The sequence below is a fragment of the Aythya fuligula genome, chromosome 1 (genome assembly GCF_009819795.1).
Source record: "Aythya fuligula isolate bAytFul2 chromosome 1, bAytFul2.pri, whole genome shotgun sequence".
NCBI classification, from domain to species: domain Eukaryota; kingdom Metazoa; phylum Chordata; class Aves; order Anseriformes; family Anatidae; genus Aythya; species Aythya fuligula.
In genome coordinates, this window is record NC_045559.1 from 136,756,186 (window position 1) to 136,780,165 (window position 23,980).

A 23,980-nucleotide genomic window follows, 5' to 3' on the forward strand; every position below is an offset into this window, starting at 1 on the left:
CTGCTAGCTCTCTCCAGCAACTTCACCCTTCAGAGTTGCCTCACTCCCCACCTAGCAGCTCCCCAGATAAGCAGAAGCCTGCTCTCTGTAAGCCCAGGAGCAGAAGGCTATTTCCTCTCTTTGCTCACCTCAGGATCTCAGTCTCTGCTATTTCACACCTGCCACAGCCAATGCCCCTACCAATTAGCCCATCCCATCTAGTTCCTCCTTCTTTGTGAACAGGAGATGTTAAATATCTCCCTTTTGTACTCGTCCATGGAAGAGCACCAGCTGCACAGGCCATCCCACCGCAACCCAGTTATTCCAGCAATATCTCCAAGATTATTTTCCATAGTTCACTCCACCTCAAAGCCTTCTATACCCACAACTCGCATGGAAAAAAAAAATTTAGCAGATTTTAAATGGGCTAGCATGCGTGCAACTTAATTATTCTGTTAAGAACCCAGCATGTCAGCTCCTCAGAACTCTGTATTTTGTAGCAATAATATGTACAAGTTTAAAAAATGGAAGCATGTGTTTTTCCTATGCAATATTTTTAACTTTTAAAGCCCTAAAATTAATTCCACCTGGTTTGGGCTCTTCCCCTCCTGTATCAGCCTGCAGACGTTGCACGTGATTTTGGACGTGAAGAAGTTTCTAGGCACAACAGGTAAAATATCAAACGCTAACTGATCCAGCAACTCATTTTAAATGTTTTTATAGCTGTTCATTACCTCGTTTTTCCTAGCATTTCCATCCAATTCTCATTCAAAGATCTTTAAGGAATCTCACACAGCAGACTACAACTCAAGCAGCAGCAGTTAACTGCTGCTTTAAAAACTAGAACATGTTGTGAAATTACCCATTTCAGTAAGCTCTTCGTTTAGCTCCTGGAGCCAAAAGATGTCCATATCATCCAAGTCATAGCGACACACCGATTCTGCCAATTCCAAGATGTTGATGTAACCTGGCTCTGTGGGCTCCTGGCTGGAGCAGTGGATGTACTTCCTGGGTCGTGTATACAGTACTTCTTTCACTTTTTCTGCTACAACCCTACACATGAAAATAAAAAGGAAACAGGGAGTTAGCTCCAGCTTTTTAAGATTCAGCCTTGAAAGACATGAAATATTTGTTATCAAGTGCAAAGAAATCTAGCATCTCACAGATTTTAAACTAGCCTGTGAGTGAAGCCAGGGTGGGAAGACAGGATTCTGTAAATGTCATTTCTTCACATGAAATATGTTAAGGTTTGCTACATAGACGGAATCATTTTTAAAATGTAAGCCTGTGCATAATATTTTCAACTTAACAAATGCTACTAGCATGGCGATGCAAATGTTTTTGAAACACAGAAAGTATTATGCCGAAAAACCCTACAATCTTTGTTCTGTCTTCTTCCTAAACGATAGAAGGAAATCTTGCCAGCTTACAGTCCTCAGGATTCCAGCTTTTTCAGGAAAGCTTGATTTATTCTGCTGCAGCTAGGGAGAGGAGGAGGAGATGTTTGCTCTTCATTGGGGTTAAGCAGTCTACCCATATTTTATATGTGACACTTCATCCACGTTACATAACAAAAATAATACATTTGTAAGAACGGTTCTGTTGCTGAGCAAAAACGTAGAGGGGAAAAAACAGCTAAAAATCATCCAGGAAGCAAGGGGGGAAAAAAAATATGGGTATTTTTAACCTTTCAATTATTTTAAGAGATAAAAATTAGTGCTTGCCTAGTAAACTAGCCTATGAGAACGGAGAGACTGACCCTAGCTAGATAAAGTCCATCTTTCTCTGCATTTGATGCGAGAGGCCCTGCATGTGAAAGGAAGCCAGGGAGATACTGAATGGAACAGTGCCATACGTGAGAAGCTCTGCGTGCTTTCCAGAGCTTGCCCTCCCCGGCACCAGCAGGAAAGAAAAGCTGTGGGAAACAAGGCCAGAGGAGGAAAGAAGGAGCAGGCAGCAGCCGAGCAGTATCCCACATAATTCTAACTGGACAATGTGGGCTGTTAATGTCAGCACAAACAATGCTCCTCTGCCATTCTTCTTCCCCCCTTCACCTTGCTCGTTTTTTCTCGTGTTCCCTTGTGAGCTTTTCTTTTCTCTAGTCCAGACCATTCCGTATCAATTTTTAACTCTAACGTAATACTGCTGGTATGAGATGCAATATATTTATTTTTAATAACTTGGTACTGACAATAGCCCCAGTGGAAATTAAATTATGCTGGCATCAGCGCTTTCACTGGACAATTCATTTATCTTCGTCTTGAAGACCATACTGGCAGTAATACCTCTACACTAAAAGACACTTTTTCCACCAGGAAAGGTTACAGGACTACACTGTTAGGTTTTCCTGGTCTAAACACAAGACCAGAGGACAAACAGTCTGTCTCCTGAAACTGACATCACTGAACTTGTATATTGATCAGAGGCTATTTGTGGAAAAAGATAGCAGAAGGAGTTAAAGGCTCAGTCAACACCAACAAAAATTGTATTATGTGAACAAGTGAGTAGTTTGATCGGGTACCAGCTATTCCTGAGCGCCTACTGTTCTATTTCTTCATGCTTTATAGGGAGGCTTTTCAAGTAACATGAAAGCAACGCAAGATTTAGGTTTATTTTTAATTTAACTTTCCACACTTAAAAGAGAAAACAGATTTAACCCATAGCACCACGCGACTCAGGAAAAAATAAAATCCCCTTTTTACACTTGCAATGTAGATACCATCATGGTATCTAGACAGAACCAGATCTGAAGTGCCACAGAAATGTTTTCCAAATTGGTGCTTGTTTGGCTTAAAAGCATGCCTGGAGGCTGCTGCATTGGAGGTGTAACCGTAACAACAAGGAAACGTGGGCTGTGTTTAGACCACCTCTTTTTCGAGAGGCCACCTTCTCTGAGCTCACATTCTGCGCACATGCTTGATGTGCAATCGCTGTTACCTGAGAGAAGGCTGTGGAATTGTTTCTGGACTGGCTGGAACTTGGACTCCTTTCTCCCATTCCTGTTTCCACGTGTCCGCAAAGACGTAATATTCATCGGGGTTAACATGGTGAGAATCCGGTAGTTTCATGGCACTAATGAGATCCTTGCGGAACACCTGCAAAGGAAACCCAGGGAGAGGAGAGGCTTGAGAAAAAAAATTTCCACCAGGGGAAGCAGTATGGATTTTTCATAATCTACACTGAAACAATGCGCGTATGTTGTTAATTTTTTTTAATTTTTTTTTTTTTTTTTTAAAGAGTGCTGGCACACAAACACATTAATTTGAAGTCATCTAGATTATTGACTCTTAACATACCAGGTGCAGCAAGGCAAGAATTTTCAGCTAACTCAAAACCACACTGCTGCCTGAAGCCTAATCAGAAGGAAGAAAGCAAGCTGCTGCAGGTTACCAAGGGAAAGGGGGAAAGGAGGCCTGTACCTAGTTTATTTATAATATCACTTTCAAACAGCTCATTTTACTTGCCAGTCTGCATGCTTCATCCCAACTTAGGTACAAGGTTGCATATCTTTTTCCTCCGCTCAGTCAAGCTCCCTCTAATTGTCATATTCATCATGAGCTCAGAGCAGTTGCCATGGCAAAGTTGATGTACAGGCACTTGCTCATCTACTAAATCCATTTGAAGTTTTACTGGTCAGGATCTTCAGGATTGAAGACAAACAGCTGCCTACACTGAAGCACGAATTCTGCCTTGCTTTGTGCCTGAACCCCAGCAATGCCACCACGAAAATGCAATCCAGCCTCGGGACCCCTTAGCAAAGCTACGTGGTGAAACACACCAGCGTAGGCCACCCGTGACAAACCTCCAGCTCTAACACCCAGCTCCTGGCTGCAGAGGATTCCAGTTTGACGAACGTGCAACCAGGATTATCGGCCGTCTCACAGCTTACTTGATGTAAATGCCTGTCAACTACAGGTGCATGAAATTCAAATAAAGGGCAGATGAATTTTTTATTTTTTTTTCCCCTTCCCACTGCTACCCTGCCCAAGTTTAACATCCATAAAAGCAGAACAGCGACCGCAGCTTGGTGTTGGGGAGACATCGCAACTAATTAATTGTGTTATCATAATGAGAAATCAAATCCTCAAAGGGCAATAAAATGAGAAGGGAAAATATCCCTGCAATAAGCTGTGGCAGGTTGAACTCTCTTCTTACTAATTCAGTTTTATAGCCAGAACAGTAATAAAATACTTCAGAGCCAAATATCTTCGCGTACCCTTTTCAATTTGACAGCACCAGACCGGTTAATGCCTACTGCAAAAATTCTCAGCTGTTCTTGGAAATCATCAAGAAATCATTGTAACAAAAAAAAAAAAAAAAAAAAGGCACTACACTTTTAAGTAGAAACAGGTATTGAAAGAGGCTGCTGGTAGCTCAGAGCACAGGAGTTGCTTCACTGTGCACTACGTCTGCATCGCTCGTAGGCTGCCAGGAGAGCAAGTTAACCTGGAAGCTCAAAAATAGAGAGCAACTAAAGCCTCAGTGACAGGAGGGAAAGCATTAACGCTGTAAGCATCCATTTTAACACAAGCAGTGTCTACACAGCAAAAATAAGATGAGCACTGTTTTAAGCCATTGTAAAGAAATTGTAATTTTTTTTTGTTACGAATACAGAGCCAGGTTTGTGAGGCACTAACATGGCACAGTGCCAAAGAAACCCATAAGGAAAAATAATCCAATAACTGAGAAATGCAATGGTTTAATCATTACAACGTATATTCCTCAAACCTTATCTGAGGGGTTAAGTGCTTTACAAACTACCTTTTAAAGCGCTGAGAAACACAGACGTAGAGTGTTACATATCAAAACCACTGTTTTTTAAACACTAAATGAAAAATGCTCTGAAAGGCATCAGTACTCCAACTACATCTAACTACACTGCTTAGCAGCAAATTCGTCTCCTGATCGTCCATTATATATGTGAGCTGTATCATCTCTATTTTTAGAGCACGAACTTTATTTTTTGCCTGGCCACACGGTCACCACGCAGCAACATTAAGTTCTCCACCTCAGGTCGCTGAAGTTTACAGTGGTGCTATCACCGGAGGTCGAAGATTTAACCAATATAAATGCAATGGTTGACACCTTCAGGGATCCCAAACCCGACTAAGATTTCCTAAGAACGCTTTCCTTGCCATTCACACTTACAGCACGAGTCCAGATGAGCATTTCCTGCAGACACCTGGAATCCTTACAGAGACACCACGATCTCCAGCTCTCATCATCCATCATCTCTTCACGCAGCCCATCTTCCCACAGTAAACATTTTTCCTTATCAAGTAAATTTTACTCCTGCAGTCAGCCTCAAGGCTACGAGCTGAGCCAGCTCAAAGGGCTGACACGTGTTCAGGATTTAGACAGCCAACTTCTCCTCATGGTTGTGTCTTTTTGGACTCTTTTGTGACACTTACTGCATCCATGAGGCAACAGCCAGCGCAATGCAGAGCACAGCCTCTCCTCCTGGCAGCGACCCCTTCACTTCCAGTCCGCGCTCGCCTTTCAGTCACAGCAGTGAGCGTCAGTCACCCCAAAGCACCTACATTTCTAGCCACACACAAAACACAAGCCTTCAGCTGTATTTTAGCATCATCTGTAGTCTCACACAGATCAAGAAGAGCTCAATAATGAGCGTGTCTAGGCTAGCGCTGTGTCCCCACCCACCTGGGAGGATTCAGGGCCCCTCGCGTGAGGCGGCTCGGCCAGCGCCACACCACACGCCTTGTACCTCACGCGGCAGGGCCCTGCCCAGCGCAGCCACAGCTGCCAGAAGCCACCCGATGGGGGCTGTACACACACCAACAGGAAACATCCACCTGCTGGAAGCCTCCTCGGAAGTCAGTGTGACAGTGGGATGTTTAAAAAATATTTTTGGCAATTGGAAGCGTGAAGGAAGAGATGAATTTCAGCCCTGCTTACCGTGCGAGACTGCTCGGTCTGAACCTCTCCTGTCACGTAGCTGCCAGGAGCTTTACAGTTTCAGCTGAAAATGGTGCAGCAATTTGTCTGAATGAAGCCAATAAAAAACACGCTTGCTTATGTCACAATAAAAATACCAAGCATTTTGTTGAGAAACTGTACAACTTTTTTTTTCACACTTTAAAGCTGGGACTCCTATTTAGAAGAGGAAACCTTGTTCTCTGGTCTTTTTGCTCTGCAGTGAAGTCTGACGAGATTTGCTGAAGCAAAGAGAAGAACTTAGGCACCACTGCAGAGACATGCTGTTGTCTCTAAGCTTTTAACAGCCTAAATCCTACAAAAATTCTCCACAATAAGCACGCTCTGCTCCTCCACGGCACCAACACCAAGCTACAGTGAGACCATGGGCCTGTGGATGGAAAGATAGGGTTCACGTGTTTTATTTGTTTTTCAGACTTCGGAGTCCTATTTGTAAATTATGCTAGAAGTGCATGTCCAAGGGAAATGAACTTCTTGAATCAGGAGTTTGTAAATGTGGCACCAGGAGCTGTCTGACTTCAACATGAACTCCTTCGGCAAACACTGGGAAAATTCGACATTTGATCTTCCTCACAGGACCCCCCACTCCCACGCTGACTTTGGGAATAAATCAAGGCTATCCACCAAAGAATATGACTTTCTGGGCAATATCCTTATCTGCTAAAGATATTGAGGAGGCACATGCAATGCTACAGAGAATTATAGTGAAATATTAGTACCAAAGACAGAGATCGGGTCTTAACTACACGACAGCCTTCTACAGCCTCCATCTTCACTGAGCCACGCAAATACCAGATCTGCACAGACCTCGGGAACGTTTTGTTTGCCATCATTGCAAACCTGAAGCCACATTTAGGGGGGGGGACAGGGAACAAAAACCTCCTCCCCCCTCAAAAAGAAAAAAAAAAAAAAAAAAAGTCAAAAACTTAATTTAATACCTCCCCTGCATGCTTCTACCGGCGGCAACTGATCCTATTGCTCATTCAACTTACTTGCCCAAATGCTTGTGTCAGTGAGAGCAAACGGATTGGGTCATCTCTTAAAAATGATAAGAAAAATCCTATTTCTTCTTGTGACACTGAGCTTTTCAGTATGTGACCACCTACCTCCAGAACTCCACCACGGTAAGGTGCTCCCATGGCCATGTAGGCCACCGCTGGGAGCCACGTGGCAGAGGTTTAAGTAAAACACATGTTAACCGCTCTGCTGCTGTTACAATTAAAGCAGGATTTCTCCTGGATTGCATCTAATTGCTTCACTCCTCAGGCTTCCCCTGGCGCCTGGCAGAGCCCCGGAGGAGTCAGCAGTACACACTTCATTTCCTCACGCCGGCTGTCTGTAGAGTCAGAAGTCTGGCTGTCCCAGAAGCAAAGTAGTGATTTTTAAAAGGCAGGAGGGAAAAAATATGCCTCTCCCCACCCAGATTTCCCCAGAAACATGACTTCAGAAACATCCTCAGTACCCCACTCTAGAAAGAGAAAGCTGAAATGCCCAGTAGGTTTCTGATTTTTCCACCTCCTTCACAACCCATCCTGAAGGCCAGAGATGAAATTCCAGGAGCCAAATACCCATCCAACAGGAGGCATTTTCTCTAAAATGCAGAGTAAATTACGTAAGAACACAAGTTTTCCATCAGGTTTTCAGGCATTTTTTATACACCTCCACAATTACCTTCTTTTTCATCCCAAAGTCACCCATCAAAGCTTACTGTCCTGTTGTAATTTGTAATTCTCATGTTTAACACCATCAGCAAAAATTAAAGTCACTTAAAAAGCATCAGTTTATACCTAAAATCACCACATAAATAACACGGTGGACAAACTGTAGTAAGGCAAGCATAATGCAGCCACATAATATCTGAGTACAGATAATCTAATCTAATACATGTAGTATACTTCAATTTCTGTATAGATGTTTCACATCTGCCAAAGACTGCCCACCTACAGGGAACGGAGTTGTAAGGGACACACCACTTCCCAAAATTTAGTGTGCTCATCCTTGTGAGGTAGATTTTTTTCCTCATTAATACACTGCAACCTGGGCATTAATTTCTAATTTAAGGCACCTTATTACAAAGGAGGCTGGAGTCTCACGACAGCACGGGTTGGTTGGTTTGTATTGTAGCAAAGCAAACAGAAGTCAAAATAATTGTAAAACGGCCATGAAGCTACAGCTCCAGGCATGTGTACTGACTGGACCGAAAAACTAATGATGTTCAAACAGCTAAAGCAGACAGAAGTGTAGCGTTCAGCTTGTACTTCTCAAACATCTAAGTAATTTGGCCGTGCCCTGCAGTAAATCCTAACCATCAAACTCCTACTCCCTAAAACTATTTCCAAGGATTAGCTGGGACTCGAGCAAATGAAATATCGCACTTTTCTTTGGAGCAGCCATTAATCTTCTCAGCCTCTTTTACTAGTGTTTATAGAAAAAAACAGGAAATCAGACACTAAATCAACCCCGCCAAATGTCTTATCTCTGATATCTCTAACAGCACCATCTCAGGAGCCAGAAGCACATGCAAGAACCGTGTAAGAACAAGGGTTGCTAATCAGACGTAAGCTTTGGATTTGGGGATTAAACTCAATCAATTTTTAAAAATGGTATTAATTAAACAAAATACTTAGAAAAATCTGTACTCCTTGCCATCCGTTTAATTCCTTTTTTAATCACGTTTAATTCTCAGTCTCCACAACTTCCTATGCAGATGAGCTTCAGTCTTAATTACATGGTGCACGGAAAAGGACATCCTATTAATTCCAGCAGACTTCCTAACTTTCAGCCTCATTCATTCTCCCACCCTTCCTCCCCAATTCCTCCATCACGAGGAGGGGCAGGACTGAAGCTCTACCTCTGCTTTTTGCAGACCATTTGAATTTTACTATCATGCCTGCGCATTCGGTCCCAAAGGCAGAACAGCTCAGCCTTATCACAAGCAAACTTCTCCACGCCCTTGTGCATTCTGGCCACCTCTTGTTAAGGAGTTCAAGTATCTTGAGATGGTATAAAAAGATTAAAAGAAAACAAACAGCAAGGTTGCACCTCTGATTTAGATGAAAGTATTATTAGGTTTTTTAACCAATTAACCCACGCAGGCTACAAACCAGCTCATTAAAATGAATAAGGGATGTTGACCAGAGGTCTTGAGAAGCCCGCAGAGATGTCCAAGCTGTTGCAGTTAATTCAGGATCTTCTAAAGCACGCACAGAAAGGTGACGGACTCCTCTTCTATTATGCATGGGGCATGCCGAACGATATGATTTAATCATATTGCCCATTCATTCACAGAACAAAACCAACCACTTTCCAACTGCAAAAGGAATCCATTTTCTGCTCAGAGTCTAATCTTGCAGGGTGCTCCTCAGGATCAAGACCTACAATTTATGTGACAGTTAAATGCCACTAAAAAAAGTTTCACATACCCCAGTAATGAAAGCAGACCATTTACTTGGGGAAGACAAGCTACATTTCACATGATAACAAAGCTGTCGCTATCAGCAGCGAGGGATTAAAAACTACTATTGCTGTGGGATTCGGAACCCTATTTGCAGGGAGAAGTAAAATACTGCCACCTTAGACGGGCAGGGTTTAAAAAAACCCACAACACATAATCCTAACTTAACTCTCTTACAGTATAGAGAGGGAGGGAAGACTAAAAAAAAACAAACAACAAAACAAATCATAAGTTTGAGTGTCACATAAATCTCTTTGGCTCTTTTGTGCCCCCACTAGCCTGGGGGAAGAGAACTGGTCAGTCCTTCAGCATGGGCCAGCTGATGGGTTTTCCCTCCAAAAATGATTTCAGCTGTGCTGCCATCGTTTTCCGCTGCAGCTTCCAAGGAGACGGGAAACAGCAAAGTAGGGGTTTCATGCTGAGCCAGGCATCCAAGTGCCTCCTACCCTGCTACTCCCACACAGCCAACTGTTCAGACCTGTGAGTCCCTCCTGTCCAGCTTCGAGCCCGTAAGGGGCAACTCCACAGGATGCACGTGGCCAACAGCATCAGCAAGATCTGGAAAAACTGTTCTGACTTATGCTGCTGGTGTGCCTGTAACCTTAGTGCTGTTTAGTTATTCAGAGTAAATGCTATAGCAGATAGCTTAAAGTTTCCATGTCAGTTGTTTGCGATAGATTACAGCTCTATCAGATAGATTGCAATGAGAGGCAACACAAGGCAGAGCACTCCTCAGCCACAGCCAACTTTTTTTTTTTTTAGTTTTATTTACAGAGGAGCACGGCCACTACAAGCATGTCCTGTGAAGCAGCCGACAAATATACTAACCTGTTGGTCACAATATTGAAAATGAGCTTTTATTTGAAGAGGAAACCCAAATACTGGAGAACAGTTGGACTGGAGATGGCTGAGAAAGTAGAAAGAAAGCCTATGTATCCACACACAACATAATTGAGAGAGCCAGGCTTACTGGCACGAAAGAAAAATTAATGTATGAAGACCACGAGCAAAAATATTCCCAAACAGCTATTTATAGCTTTGACCTTTTAGATTTTCTGCATCACTAACTCAAGAAACGTCTGCTGCCTGGCAAGCAGAGGTGAATGAAAGGAGAGCACTGCCAACTTGCTAAAGAGATCCCTTGCTAAAGGGATGCTGTCAGCCTGAAATTTTCAATTTCTATCCAATGGATATTAGACAACTCTTACCACAAAAAAAAAAACCTTGCAGAATTACCGTAACGTGATTTTTTTTTTTTTTTGAAGGGTATGTGGTAGGGTCAGTCTTTGCTTTCCAGCCTTGTCACCAGCTGGTGCATTAGCAATCAATTTCAATGCTCTGCTGACAGCAGCACTTCACGCAGTACACCATTGCGTGAGATCTCCAGCATATGCTTTCCTAGGGGTTGGAAGGAGCACTTGCTTCCAGCACAGGGAAAGGAAAAAATGGAAGGATAGCCAGAAGTCTGACACACAAGGGGTAGAGATTATTACTGTCACCTTCCCATCCATTCCTCTTCTTTATCCTTTTTTTTTTTTGTGGGGAGGGGGAATATTGCAGTATTGCACTTGGGACACTCCTGCAGAAGAGGACATCATCTAAGATTTTTTTTCTTTTTTTCTTTTTTCTTTTTTTTTTTTTTTTTTTAAAAAACTGGGAAGGGAGACTCTTAAACAAAAAGACACCAGAAAAATGCCACCATTACTGGAGATGATGTTGTAAAATACATTTTTTTAAAATTCAAAGTGTATATTCCAAGTTTTGTTCTTCAAATTTTTATATTTATCAAGCAATAAAGGGTTCAAGATTTTATCTTGGGATAGGTAGAAAGCAGCAAAGAAGGTCACAAGAGGAGGAACTGAAAACACTGCTCCTTTTAATTCCTAGAAGTTATGTAAATAAGAAAACTCGTAGGCTGAACACATGGGCCACATCTTCATAATTGCTGGTACACACAGACGCACATGAAGACAGAATGGAGTGAAGGGAAAGAAAACAGTAATGGGAGCATCCTTAGGAAGACGAGATAAAAAAATTGGGCAGGGAGAAGGGACTGGTAAGGGACTGGGCACTGAGGCGTACTTGAAACAGCACCAAGCCTGGCAAAGCGTTTGTTTCTGTCCCCGCTTACCCAGCCTGGCAAGCAACAAAGCTGCTGCGACGACAAATGTGAGCAACAATTTCAAGACCTCCGTAGCCACGAGCTGTTTTAAGATTAAAATTCTCACAGAACCGTAATCCTCAAAGATCAACGCTTTCAAGGTAAAAAAGCGTAGTAGGGTTTTCTTTACCTTCTTGGTGGCTGTAAACAAACATTATAAAGCTAGCCCTGGCCAATCTGGGTTGTGTGGAAACACTCACACAAGATTCCCTTTTCGGAATGAATCAGTGTGTTGTGTTCAAACAACTCATGATAAAAATTAAGCTTTCAAAGAAAGGACACGCTCTGAAACCTTGCTCCTACCAAACCAAATTCGTCTGGGAAGCAGCATTCAGAAAAGGCAGCACGAAGCACGTTTGCAGAATAGCTTCTGCTCTACGAACACAACCTTTATATTTATGCAGCCTCCCACAGTAGCATCTAAGCAGCTACAAAGCTGCTGTTATGGTACTAAAAATTACTTCTGGGACATAACTCTGGGTTTTAAATTCTACAGAAGCAAAGTGTGTTGTTTTGTCAGTCTTTTTCTCCTCAGTAACCTCGGGCATCAACAGTCATACCAGCACGCTGAAGGATGCATTTGGAGGGGACGTGACAGCAAGCAAGGGGAATTAACTGCAAGAAACATTTCCCCGTTTGCAGTTGTTATCTGGCTTCAGCCCTCGAGAAAGCAGGCACCAAATCTGGAGGAAGAGGCAGACAACAAAATCCTCCCGAAAAAGGGCAATCGGTGGCGATGGTTGCTAGGGTGGATCTGAGCACTGCAGCGCACACGAGTGCTGAAGGAAAAGGGACTGGAGTAGTGAACACCGATCCAGCGACAGTGGTGATAGGAGTAACGGGTAGGGACAGCAATTAAAATCCTTGCTGAAGGTAACCACAAGAGTGAGAAAGTGGCAGATGATGATTAAGCACTGCTCATACGTAACCTGCCCAGTGGGGCGTTCCTGTTTCATCCTAGAGCAGAAAGGTGGCAGCCTGCCCACGCACACACACACACCAACCACTTCCTTCGCTCTCAAATCACAGATCCATCCCAGCTTTTTCAATTTCAAAAAGACACGATATTTCAGGGGAATAAAGCACCACAAGGTACCGTCTGCAAAGCCATAAGTCATTCTGGGACATCAAACACCGGAGCTACTGCATTACTCACAGGGTGAGGAAAAACAGTGTCACGGAGCATCTGACAGGTAACAAACTAACGCGCTGGCACCGGTTCAAAGCTCGCTATTTCAAGCCTTAGAAACTTGAAAAACACATGACAAAAACCTACCCGTAACCAATCTTTAACCCTGGCTCTTACCTCAGCAGGTTTCTTTTGTTCATTTGCTGGTGTTTTTGACTTGCTCCTGTATTTAGAACAAGACGAGAAGGAAGTGGAGGGACCTGTTAAGAAAAAGAAAAGAAATAAGAAACAGAACCATTACAGCTCGCTTCAATTCATTTAATTGCTCGGTGAAACACAAGGCACTCCAATCTCCTGAATTATGATCGTTCTTGACAAGATGTAGGCAAAAAGCTCTTCTGCAGTCTGTAGGCTTGATTACAGCTCCTCCTGTTCCACTTGTTCTTTGTAAAACCACAGCGCACCGCGTTTATGGGTACATTCTGCTCTGCCCGACACAAGTGTGAGTAAACAGAGACAAGCATGCAGACCACTCTCCCTCATTTCCTTCCTAGCAGAAGTGGAAGGAGGAGCACAACTGAGGACAGAGCTTGCAAGTGCTAGAAAAACAAAGTGAAAAAAAAAATAGCAACGATACTAAAGGGTACTGATGAGAGAGGCAGAAAAGTACAGCGTGATGTCTAGACGTTCCTGGGCACGGTGCTAGTTCAGTACATGGCTGAGTCGTAACGAATGTGGCAACCAATCCTGGGTGCACGCAGCATGCTCAGATGGGCACGGGCTCCTAGGAAGCAAACAGACCCTGCCACGCAGGGGTTCTCTGCGGGCACACGAGGAAGGTGCAACCTCAGCCAGACATGTGCCAAGGAACTCTTAAAACAGAACTTCACTGACTTGTCTACCAGGCCACGGTGTAGAAGGTGAAGAACCAGTGTCAGATACTGCAACACATAAAGGCTCGGACTAAAGGCTGAGGGTCTGTACCGCATGAGACAGCAGGACTTTTGTATGGCCCTAGCCATAGGAAAGCTTCCTCTGGGCAGCAAAACTTCTCTCGAATTACAGATTTATTTTTCGCAGCTCTGAAAGGGAAAGGCACACAAATTTCTCCTCAAATGCTAAGCAGGCTTAACACCCCCCCAGGTTTACAGGACCCTTCGCCTGCTTTTCCTCCCATAACAGGGCTCAGAACACAGAAGACCGGGGAAGGCGAGAAGAAATCAAGCAAGAAACATTGTTTTAATTATGGGAGGTGAAACAGTTTGCCCTCAAACCACAGAAGGAAACCACAAGGGGGTGACAGACCAAAGAAAAACTAGCACAGGCTACTTACTCTCATTGTCTGAACTGTCACTGGTGCTCAGATGCCTGTGGCGTTTCATCCTGACGCATCCTACGGAGAGAAACAGAGTTGGTGGCGACCATCAGAAGAGGACAGGCTGCGTGGACCCCGACTCGCAGGACCCAGCACCCCAAAGGCAGGAGTCCCCCAAAAGGAGAGCTGGCGGGGGTGAAACTGCAGCGGCCAGTGCCCTCCAGCCCCTTGCTGAACGGAGCTGCAGCACGGCCAGGCGTGGGTGCAAAACGCAGCTCACCTGCAAGGGAAGGAAAACCAAGCCCAAAATGAAGCGAAAGGCAGACGTTAAAGGGGAGTAATTCCCCAAAATGGTGAGCGACGGCACTGAAATCACCCCGTCACAACTTGGGGGACCCAAGAGCTTGGATCTGGGAAGCCTGACAAGCCACGGAGGGTATCAGTGAGGATCTGCGCCTTTTTTTTGGGTTTTAAACAAAACCCAACCCCACGCTGCGTAAAGGGAAGAAAAAGGAAAGCGCAGCTAAATAGCCCGCTTGTTAAAGCCTGCACATTAGTTACTGTACAATGGGTCTTGAGATTATCCAAAGACCGTGGGATAAACAGGATTTCCGGATAAGAAAAGCCTATCCAAAGGCTTTGAAGAGATTGCGACCCAACTGTTTGCAGCAGAATTGTTAAATTTAGTGGAAATTTTCAGCAGCCTTTATACTTAAGAGCATGAGTTTGATCGGCGCATTTAGATACAGTAATCAAAGTTTAAAACTATCCTTTGATCTCTCTTTTATAGAAAGCCATTGCCCACGCTGCTGGAAGCTGAAGAGGGAAACGACGCATGCATTTGTCAGCTGGGTCTACGCACAGCACCTCCGAGTCAGGTATTTAACCGGGGGGTCCGTGGGTAACGGGACGGGGCATCGCAAGGCGGCACGTGCAGCACTTTAATAGCCTTAAATCACCTACAGAGTCCCACCAGGAAACAGCTTAATTCTCGTTAATTCCCCTTCTCAGCGCCCAAGCAGGCTGGGGAAGCAAGGCAGCCACAGCGCACAGGAAGAGCCTGGGTTAAAAAGAGGACCCACAGCGCTGCGGGGTTTCGCTCCCACCGCTCACCGTTCAGCTAAGAGGCTGCAAAGCTCTCCGGGGCAAACGCTGCCTGACGTGGCCCAGAGGAGCTGTTCTTTGGACGTGCTTTGGTGGCACTGGGCTTGAAATTAAGCTCTAGGTAATGAGGGATGAAGACGGCCACTTCTGTCTTGCCAGCTCCAGCAGTTTAAAGGCTCCAGGCAGGAGCAGCTCAAATGGCATTGCCCGTGCCATCTCCTTCTCTGCCAGCAGCCTCCAGCTCTGAACAGCCTGGTTGCCAGACATTCAGGCACATCACAGGACCTTGGGACGTGCCGAGAGGACGCAGGTAGGTGTGCACAGCCACCTCCCCATTGCCACTGCTGAGCAAGAAACGCAAGCGCTCCGTTTTTACGTGCGGATGAATTTTTGAGCAGCTGTTAAAAGGTGCTGAAAGCTTATGGCAGGAGACTCTCATCTTTTATAGTCTACATAAACACATGCAGCAATAAAACCTCTTCACTCTGTCTTAAAGACAGGCGGCGCCCAGTGAAAGCGGGGTTAGACACGGGGCCGAGACGTGGCTGGGAACACTTGGGCACCCCAGGGAGGAGAGCAGAGGCAGGAGGTGGCTGCTTTGGGGGCAGAAACAACCAACGAAGCCAACCTGAGAACAGAAAGCACACCTCTGCCAACCACTCCACGGCGATGGAAACACGTCTGGGGAAGTTGTACTTGGGCAGTGGATTTGTAGCAGCTCAGGCAGGAGATTTACACCTCCGCCAGAGCCGAGAGTGCCGGCACAAGCAGTCACCCGGGGTAAGAGCCCCGCGATCCAGCCTGATTATTTTGGGGGCAGCATTAACCCCAGTAACTGCAAACACACAGAGCTACAGCACATCACGGGAGCTGCTCCCAGGACAGGTTATGAAGAGGATCCATGTGCTCCGTGCTCTCTGTAGGTCCCCGCTGGGAGCAGGACTCGGCTTCCTCGTGCCTCGCCTCTGCTGCTCACGGGACAGCCCCCGTCACCGCGCCCCGACCACGTGCCTCAGGAGTGAGTGAAGGAAAGAGTGAATCACCAGGAGGGAAAGGATCAAATGTGGAGGTGAGCAGTAAGCTCAGCAGGGTGCCAGTGCCCTTTCCCAACCGCAGAACACCAGTTACAATGAATGGCACACCAAAAACAGAACAAAAAAATAATCTTTACATGCAAAATGAAAAATCATTTTAAATTTTTTTCATAATGTATAAGAGATACCTTTTTTCACAGAATAGTTCAAAAATAATTTAGAAGACTGCCTCAAGTAGACGCTGCTATAAAGAAGAAAGAGATGAGAAGAGATGAGCTGTCATTAAGAACAGGATGGAAATCCTGTATGGTGAGCAGCAAAAGCCATCAGCCTCTCTCCAGATCGCTTTATCTTCTCTCTGGCATTTTGCACGTTTGCCTGTGGAACTTTCGGTCTGGATCTTGAGAATTTACTTCCAGTAGTTCCCAGGCACAAGCTAAGAAACATGAGTGTAAAGCAACTGAGAAATTAAATTCTGTAGCACAAAGGAGGTAAGTGGCTCCAAAAAATCCCATCCCAACCATACACCTCATTTCTCAGCCACCAAGTAATAACTCTCACTACCCTGGAAGGAAGTAGGGGTGCTTTGGCGATGGACTCCAAATGTGACCAAGCCTTATGGCCAAGCATAGATCACCTTAGAAACGAGCACTAAAAGTGGGAAGATAACATGCCTAGATATAAAGCTTTTTTTTTTTTTTTTTTTTTTTTTTTTATATATATCAACAGAAGGACTAACAGATGATGGATCACTTCCACGACAACAAATACAAATTCCAAAGATGCTCACCGTCAGGGATCTTTTGAATGAAAACTAAAACACAAGAGCGACGTTGAGAAACCACCACACAGCAAGCAAAGAGGTGCTCGACTCTCCAGGCAACTACTGCAGCGGAACATTTTCTGGAATCGTTTTTAATCCAGTTTCCAGGATGGTTCCTGGACTCGTACCACACTCCACAGCGGCCGAGCCTCTTCTCCCTTGTGCAGTCAGGGCTGGACACGCATCCCTAATCCATCCCCAACAGCTACGGAGAAGGGCCACGACTCCAGACGAGAGGAATTAGCAAAGCTGAAGACACCGTCCTCCCTGGCGTCACCTCACGACATGAACCCCAATATTTCCCAAGACACAGCCGCTCGCTTCTGCCACCACTCTCTCAGGAGGAGAGGAAAATCAGCATGGCACTGACTAGCAGCACTTCCCCTTTCTGAAGAAGCTGGTTACTGCACAGCTCTCAAGGAAATCAGTCAAGCAGCAGATGTAAATGGCCGACAGTTACAATTTCAGCGCCCCAAGTACCTGCAGAAACACCAGCAGCAAGCCCTTCTCCCTTTTCAGGTTGCGTCAGAGCAAACTGCATTCATTCACCAGATAAAGCACCGAGTTTATCCTCTTGTCCTGACATCTCCCGGCATCGCGCAGCAGAAAGCAGGATGAGGTATCACTGAGCCCAAACTCACACGGCACATTACGCGAGAGACACCAGAGGCAAGCACACAAAATGAATCCTTCAATCCATACGGGATTTCTGAAATACACAGAACCTGCAGGGAATAACAGGGCTTCCTTCCTGGCTTCACTCTGTCGAACAGAAGGGTTCAGCACATAGGCGAGAGGTTCAGTACCTGTGGAGAGCCGTACGGAAGGAAGAGGAAACCGAGAAATTCAATGAGCTGCGACGCGAACACACACGAGAGCGGTGAGATTTTATTTCTTTGCATTTTAAAATAGACCGAGCAAAACGGAACTGGCCACGCTTCTAAGGAAACTTTCAAGTGGGATGAAAAACAACCTGCTTTCTCTGTCTTGTTAAAAAGAAAAACAGCCCCTATGTACGTACAACAAATGACAAGCTACGTGCAACTCTCAGACTCAACTTGTGGACTTAATCTGGCTCGTCTACGCACAAAAAAAATGCAGAGGCAGTAGGTAGAAGTCTTCAAGCCTCCAAAATGTGGTTTATGTAACTGTTAAATTTAGATTAGGAAGCAAATTATCTTGAAAGGTCTCCAGGAAATGTAGTACAGTAAAACCATTTAAATAGGTCAAATTTCATAGTCAACTGCCAAGGAAATTACGAAATATGAGTAGAGTTAATACAACCTTTCAAATAACTAGAGGAAGAGAGATCACTCGTGTTTGGGTTTTTTATTATTATTTTTTAATATCCTATCCAATCGCACAAAAAAGGCTATATAAACTGGAAGGAAAAAAAAAGCACCTACTCAGAACTTGGGCTGGCAATTATTTGCCGCAATGAGAAGGTTTGAAAGGTTAAACAATTCGGAGGGAAGCAAGTTCGGGAAAGAAGTAACGCTGCTTCTTTGTTTCTCTCTAACCTGAGAATTACACAGCTCAGTAACGTGCCCCTAGCCCTGATGGTCACCGAGCCGTGTGAGTACAGACAGAGGGCGAGTGGTGGCATCACCTCCTGCCACACGGCCAGCAAAGAGCAGAAACCATCCCCGGACAGATGTGTTGCTAGCAAGGCACGCGGCCCCGAGACCACCCGTGCAGGAGCTCCCCCAGGAGGTGGGGAGAAATCAAATCCTGCTCTCTTCTCTGCTTTCTTCACACATGGGAAGGAAAGCACAGCCTGATTTTCATCCCTCTGAAGAAAGCCACGTGCATTGGCCTGCACACAGCCAGCCAGGTAGACCAGGCAGGCACTGACATATTCCTGCCCATTGCGCACTCACACCTTTAGCACTAACATCCTGAAGACGACATGAATCCAACCAGAACCCGTTCCAAGGAACAGACAGCGTCAGAGGGATGAAAATTCAAGCAAGTACATGAACGTGCACGTGGCTGCACTCCCCTCGGCTCCAGCCCCTGCTGCACACAGCACCACTTGTGCACCGACTTGCGAAACAGCAGAACTACTGTTTTCCCTAAAACATCAGCCGGGACTTGGGCAAAAAAGGTGATTTCCTCCAAAATAGTGTATTGAATTCGAGTTAAAACCTGTTTGCAAAATTAAAGAAAGAAGTAGTGCATTTTTTGCTGCCCCAGGGAAAGCTCCTCACCTCCCCCCCCCAGTGCTGCTCGTGGACAAAAATTTAGGGCACAGCCTCAGGTAGGAAACACAGGTAGGGGACTGGGTGCTATCAGCAAAGAATGCACAAATATATGCACTATTTGGGATTAAGAAAAACCTGTTTTTTCCATCGACATCATAGACAACAATTCTCACACGCTGCAAGATTCTTAAAATAATCCAGTAATTTTTTTGTACTTGCTAATAAAAAATTAAAGTAGGTTTCGCCGCTCTTGTTTTGTTTTTCTAAATCCCAAGCGATAAAAGCACTGACAGTAACCTGCATTAAATATTTTATCTGTTTTGACTCGTTTATTTCTTGCTATAATGCTTTAAAGAGGCTAACTGCTTTGCTGCAAAGTTTTGCATCGCTAACAAAACCTAATGGATTGCAAAGAAGGCAGAAAACATAAAGATGTGCCTTTATATCCTATTCGAAGGATGAGAGAAAGCAACGACACATTTTCCTATTAGGAAACATTAATTTGACCATTTCTTTCCTCATCTGACAAGCAATGGTTTTCATTTACAAGTTCAAAATAAACAATCTGGATGCTTAAGTTTTCCTAATAAAAAATGGCACCGAGGGGATCATTAGATACAATTACAGAGAACGTCCTGTCACAGCCAGCACTCAAAATATTTGGAATATTCCAGCTCTTTGGTTGAATACTGGAATCCTACTATATTTTCTACTATTTCACTTTATGACACGTTTATGTGCAGTTATTAGTTCTCTATGTCAAAACACGAAAACAAAAACTTAAAGGAGTTGTTAGTGCACTTTTTGGTGTTAAAAATGTTTATAAAGACAACAAACTTTGTCTTAATATCCGCTAAACTCAAATTACTTTTAATGGCCAGACAACTAATTTAACGTTATGTGCTACAAGCTGTAATACGCAAGGCACCAAAGACATTTTAGTCAGATTTAAACAGATTTATGAAAACATGATTAGCCTTCTAGGCTCCTATAAATCACCCATCTCAAGTGGGAGACGACAGCCGGGAGATGTGCTGCCACATCTTTACTCACAGGTGAGAGCTCACGTTCAGCCAGCTGCCAACCAGCACTCCCAGGTCCTTCTCTGCCAGGCAGCTCTCCAGCCACTCTTCCCCCAGCCTGTAGCTCAGCTTGGGGTTGTTGTGCCCCAGGTGCAGGACCCGGGGCTGAGCCTTGTTGAATGCCATGGAGTTGGACACAGACCGCAGATCCAGCCCAGGGAATGCCACTGGTGACAGGCCACCAACCGGACTGAGCTCCGTGCTTCATGACCCTGTGAGCCCAGACATCCAGCCAATTCTTCACCCAGTGAACAATGCACCTGGCTAAGCCCCCAGCAGCCAATTTCTCCAGAATCCCGGGGGAAAGCACCAAACTGCTTGCTTACTTCACTAAAATCCAGGTAAACAACATTCGCAGCCTTTCCCTCACCTGCTAAGCAGGTCACCTTGTCCTAGAAGGAGGTGAGGTTAGTCAGGCAGGACCTGCCCTTCACAAACCCACGCTGGCTGTTCCTGATCACTCGATTGTCCTTCATCTGCCACGTGATGGCACTCGGGATAATCTGCTGCATAACCTCCCCTGGCACCGGGGTCAGACTGACAGGCCTGTAACTGCCTGGGTTCTCCTTCCTGCCCTTCCTCTTGCTGTCTGGTTTCAACTGCTGCACCCACAGAGCCAGATGGAAAAGCCTTTGTGGATGAGCAACACTAATAGATCACTCATTTTTCCTAAGAGCTAGGGAGTGTCTCCTCCCTCCCTTTGGCACCGCTGGAGAAGAAGTATTTGCAGAACACAAAGCTCCAGCTGCACGGGGAGCGTGCCATGGCTTTAGGAGAAGGGATGGAAGAGAGAGGCTGCCAGGCTGAGAAAAGAGGGTGCAGAGCAGGAAAAAGCTGCCACAAGCGGTAAAGAACGGCAAGCAGGATGAGGAGACGACTGCTCCTCATGGCCCCAAAGGCCGGGGGCACACAGTTATGAGACAAACTTGAAACAGAAGTCATTAAAAGCCAAAAAAGTAATTTTTTACACAATTGCTATGGGATGCTGCAGGGGTTGAAGAGTAAACAGGCTGAAGAGAATTAGGCAAAGGGATGACAAGGGCTATAAAACACAATGTGTCAGCATCAACCTGCCATCCTCACAACCCCAAAGTCAAAAATTTACAAGAAACAGAGCACACTCTAGAGCTTTACAATGGTTTCCTTCCCTAGATGCCCACTGTTGACCATTATCAGGTATAGTAACTGGTCTAAATCCCTAATGGATCACCTCTGTGAGCTGGATTATTTGTTTTTAGCATTAAATGGACTAGTTCCCAACCTGATCTCTCTGGACTAGAGGCAAGGTAAGTGGTCTATAGGACCATGGTAAATACTGAAATGAGTGTATTTGTCAGATAAAATTCTGACTACAAACAGCACTACAATACGATTCTGATAGCTGCTGCCCTAGCTGACTGTGTTAACCACTGCTCGCCGAAGAGAGCTACTTTGGTCAAAACGATTAAGTCAAAGTTTGGGTCACTTCGAGTATGTCAGTGTTTGTTTTTAAGGCAGATTTAATAAACATTTTATACAAATAGAGTCTATGTGCACCTTAGTGTACTATCCATCCAGGACTTTCTTTTGGAGAACACAAAAGAATGGAAGGAAAAGCAAATAGCATCCTGGAATAACACAAAACCTATGTGTATGCGTGCATGGATATATATGCACGCACACACACACGTACACAAGTACGTATATGTGTGTAGCCATATAAACTGTTGTGCATCCCAAATCCATGCAAAGAACAGTCTCTGCCTTACCTTATTGCCTCTGGAGGTTCTGCCTTGCATACATTCAACACTTCAGCTTTAAAATCACCATCAGGAATTGTTAAATTCACTCGTGAAACCTGCACAACTTCCATATAGCTATCAAAGAATTGTTTTTAGGAAAACAGCTGCTTTGAAATCTGTTACTCTGGCATTTTTTATCATTTTTAGTATCTGCCACGCAGTAACAGAGATGCACCTATTTATTTCTATTCTGAAAGTCACGAGTACCTGACAGAAATACCTACGGACACACGTAGTTGCAACAAGCCTTTACTCCATTTTCCAGGTTGTGCAGTGAAGCTTGTGCAGTTAAAGAGAACACTAAAAAGGATGTGCTGCAAGTAGTTAAAAATGGCTGGGTCAACTCTAAGCTGAAGGAGATGCACATAGAAGTCTGTTAATTATTGCTCTTCTCCCCCACCGCCAAGCTTTTACTCTACAGAGATGTGATCCCTTCACTAACAACATTTCCAATCCCATGTCTGAAGTTTAAGAACCCACTACACTTCAATTTCCTTCCACGTTTCCAAGTCTGGATAACTAGCACGGTGTTCTGAGAGTTCCTACAGGTTTATCAACTCAAACCTTTCCAAGATACACATCCAAAGCTGTTATGCCTCTCTCCTCACTCTGAGGGAAGTAACCCAAAGCCACAATTTTGTTGTCCTGTGTTTGAATTCTGTAAGATAACCTCTTAAAAATCTAACTGAAAATCTGAACTAGTCAGAAAAAAGTAGCCAAATTTAAAGATTTATTTGTTTAATAAAGGATTAAATAGTGATCTCATCTGAGTCATTAATTTAATTAGTTAAATCTGTTCAACATCACGTTGAACACGATTTTCAACTGCAAGGGCAAAACACACTACATTTTAGCCCTGCTAACAATATGGAATCAGGTGGGAGGAGAGGAGTTTGCTTTTGTGTGTAGAAGAATTGCTAGCTCCTCACCCCTTGAAGACAAAGGGATGGTACAAGAGCAGTCAAGGCCAAAGCTCTATCTGCAGCAAATCAGTGGGTTATGCACAACAGCAGCCACACTCACGTGTTCAGAGCCCACCTGGAATCTGTAGATCTGGTCTCTGACCTTTGAAAACTAGAAAAAACTTTTTTTTTTTTCTTTTTTAAGCAGTCAAAGCAGAAGCAAGCTTTGAACTAAAAGTCTTGAAACTGAGATGACTGCATCATCTCTCTTTGCTCCTCCTTATAATCTTTGATAGCCAGCCAAATGGCTCAGCTTAGCTTCACTTTCCACATCAGTCCAAAAGTAGGATAAGTAATAAAACTTGCATCAGAAGAGGGGTTTATAATCACATTAGAGACATGCAACAGAGACCAGCTACCTCGGTTCACTGGGCAGCTTGAACAAGGCTTCATAATGAGGTACAGGTGTTGGCACTAATTAGGAATACCCAGCTCGCTGCTGACATCAGCCCTCAAAGCAGTGACTGCACTTTAATCCTTTCAGCCACATAAAAGAAAAGCAGAGAGTGGGCAGACAAAAAAAAAAGTCTCTGAAAAAGCCCACGCAGAGGATAGAAATATTTTTGCTTATTTAAGGGGAAAGAAAAAAAGGTGCCACAAAACTGCGGGAAGTCTACTGTGAAGTATCCAAACACGTAAAAGAGCCTAAACCTTCCACATAACTGGACTTCCTGCTTTTAGGAAGGGTATCACAGCATACACAATGTGTATTCAGCAAAACTATCAAAATTCATACCCAGAAAAAAAAAAAAAAAAAGCACGGAATAAAAAGCAGTAGAATCAGCACACGTCACTCCAATATTTACACTTTTTTTCCCCCATAAGCCTACCAACTTCCAAGTATTACAGGCTACATCACAACAGATTTTAACTGAAATTATTACAAGGACTTCTGCAAGCTGGAATCTCATTGTTAACAGCTTCTTTTATGACTTCCTCTCTTTTAAAAGACTTTATATTCCTTTAAAATCCACAAAGCTTTCATTTAAAAGGTGGT

At 44.3% G+C, this 23,980-nt stretch overlaps 1 protein-coding gene across 2 annotated transcripts in view; it reads right to left on the bottom strand.

The window, feature by feature from the left end:
* JADE3 (jade family PHD finger 3) overlaps positions 1–23,980 on the bottom strand; it is a 39,218-nt gene that overhangs the window by 15,077 nt on the left and 161 nt on the right. Inside the window, exons 1-5 of one of the 2 annotated variants that reach the window (XM_032202263.1) lie at positions 15,726–15,771; positions 14,012–14,071; positions 12,856–12,938; positions 2,917–3,074; positions 842–1,032 (exon numbers count right to left, since the gene is read on the bottom strand). In XM_032202263.1, coding sequence (XP_032058154.1) covers positions 842–1,032; positions 2,917–3,074; positions 12,856–12,938; positions 14,012–14,060 — 481 coding nt within the window. In that variant the 5' untranslated portion in view covers positions 14,061–14,071; positions 15,726–15,771. Of the gene's footprint in view, positions 1–841; positions 1,033–2,916; positions 3,075–12,855; positions 12,939–14,011; positions 14,072–15,725; positions 15,772–23,980 lie in introns of those variants that run through there. The other variant, XM_032202253.1, reaches the window with a different exon arrangement.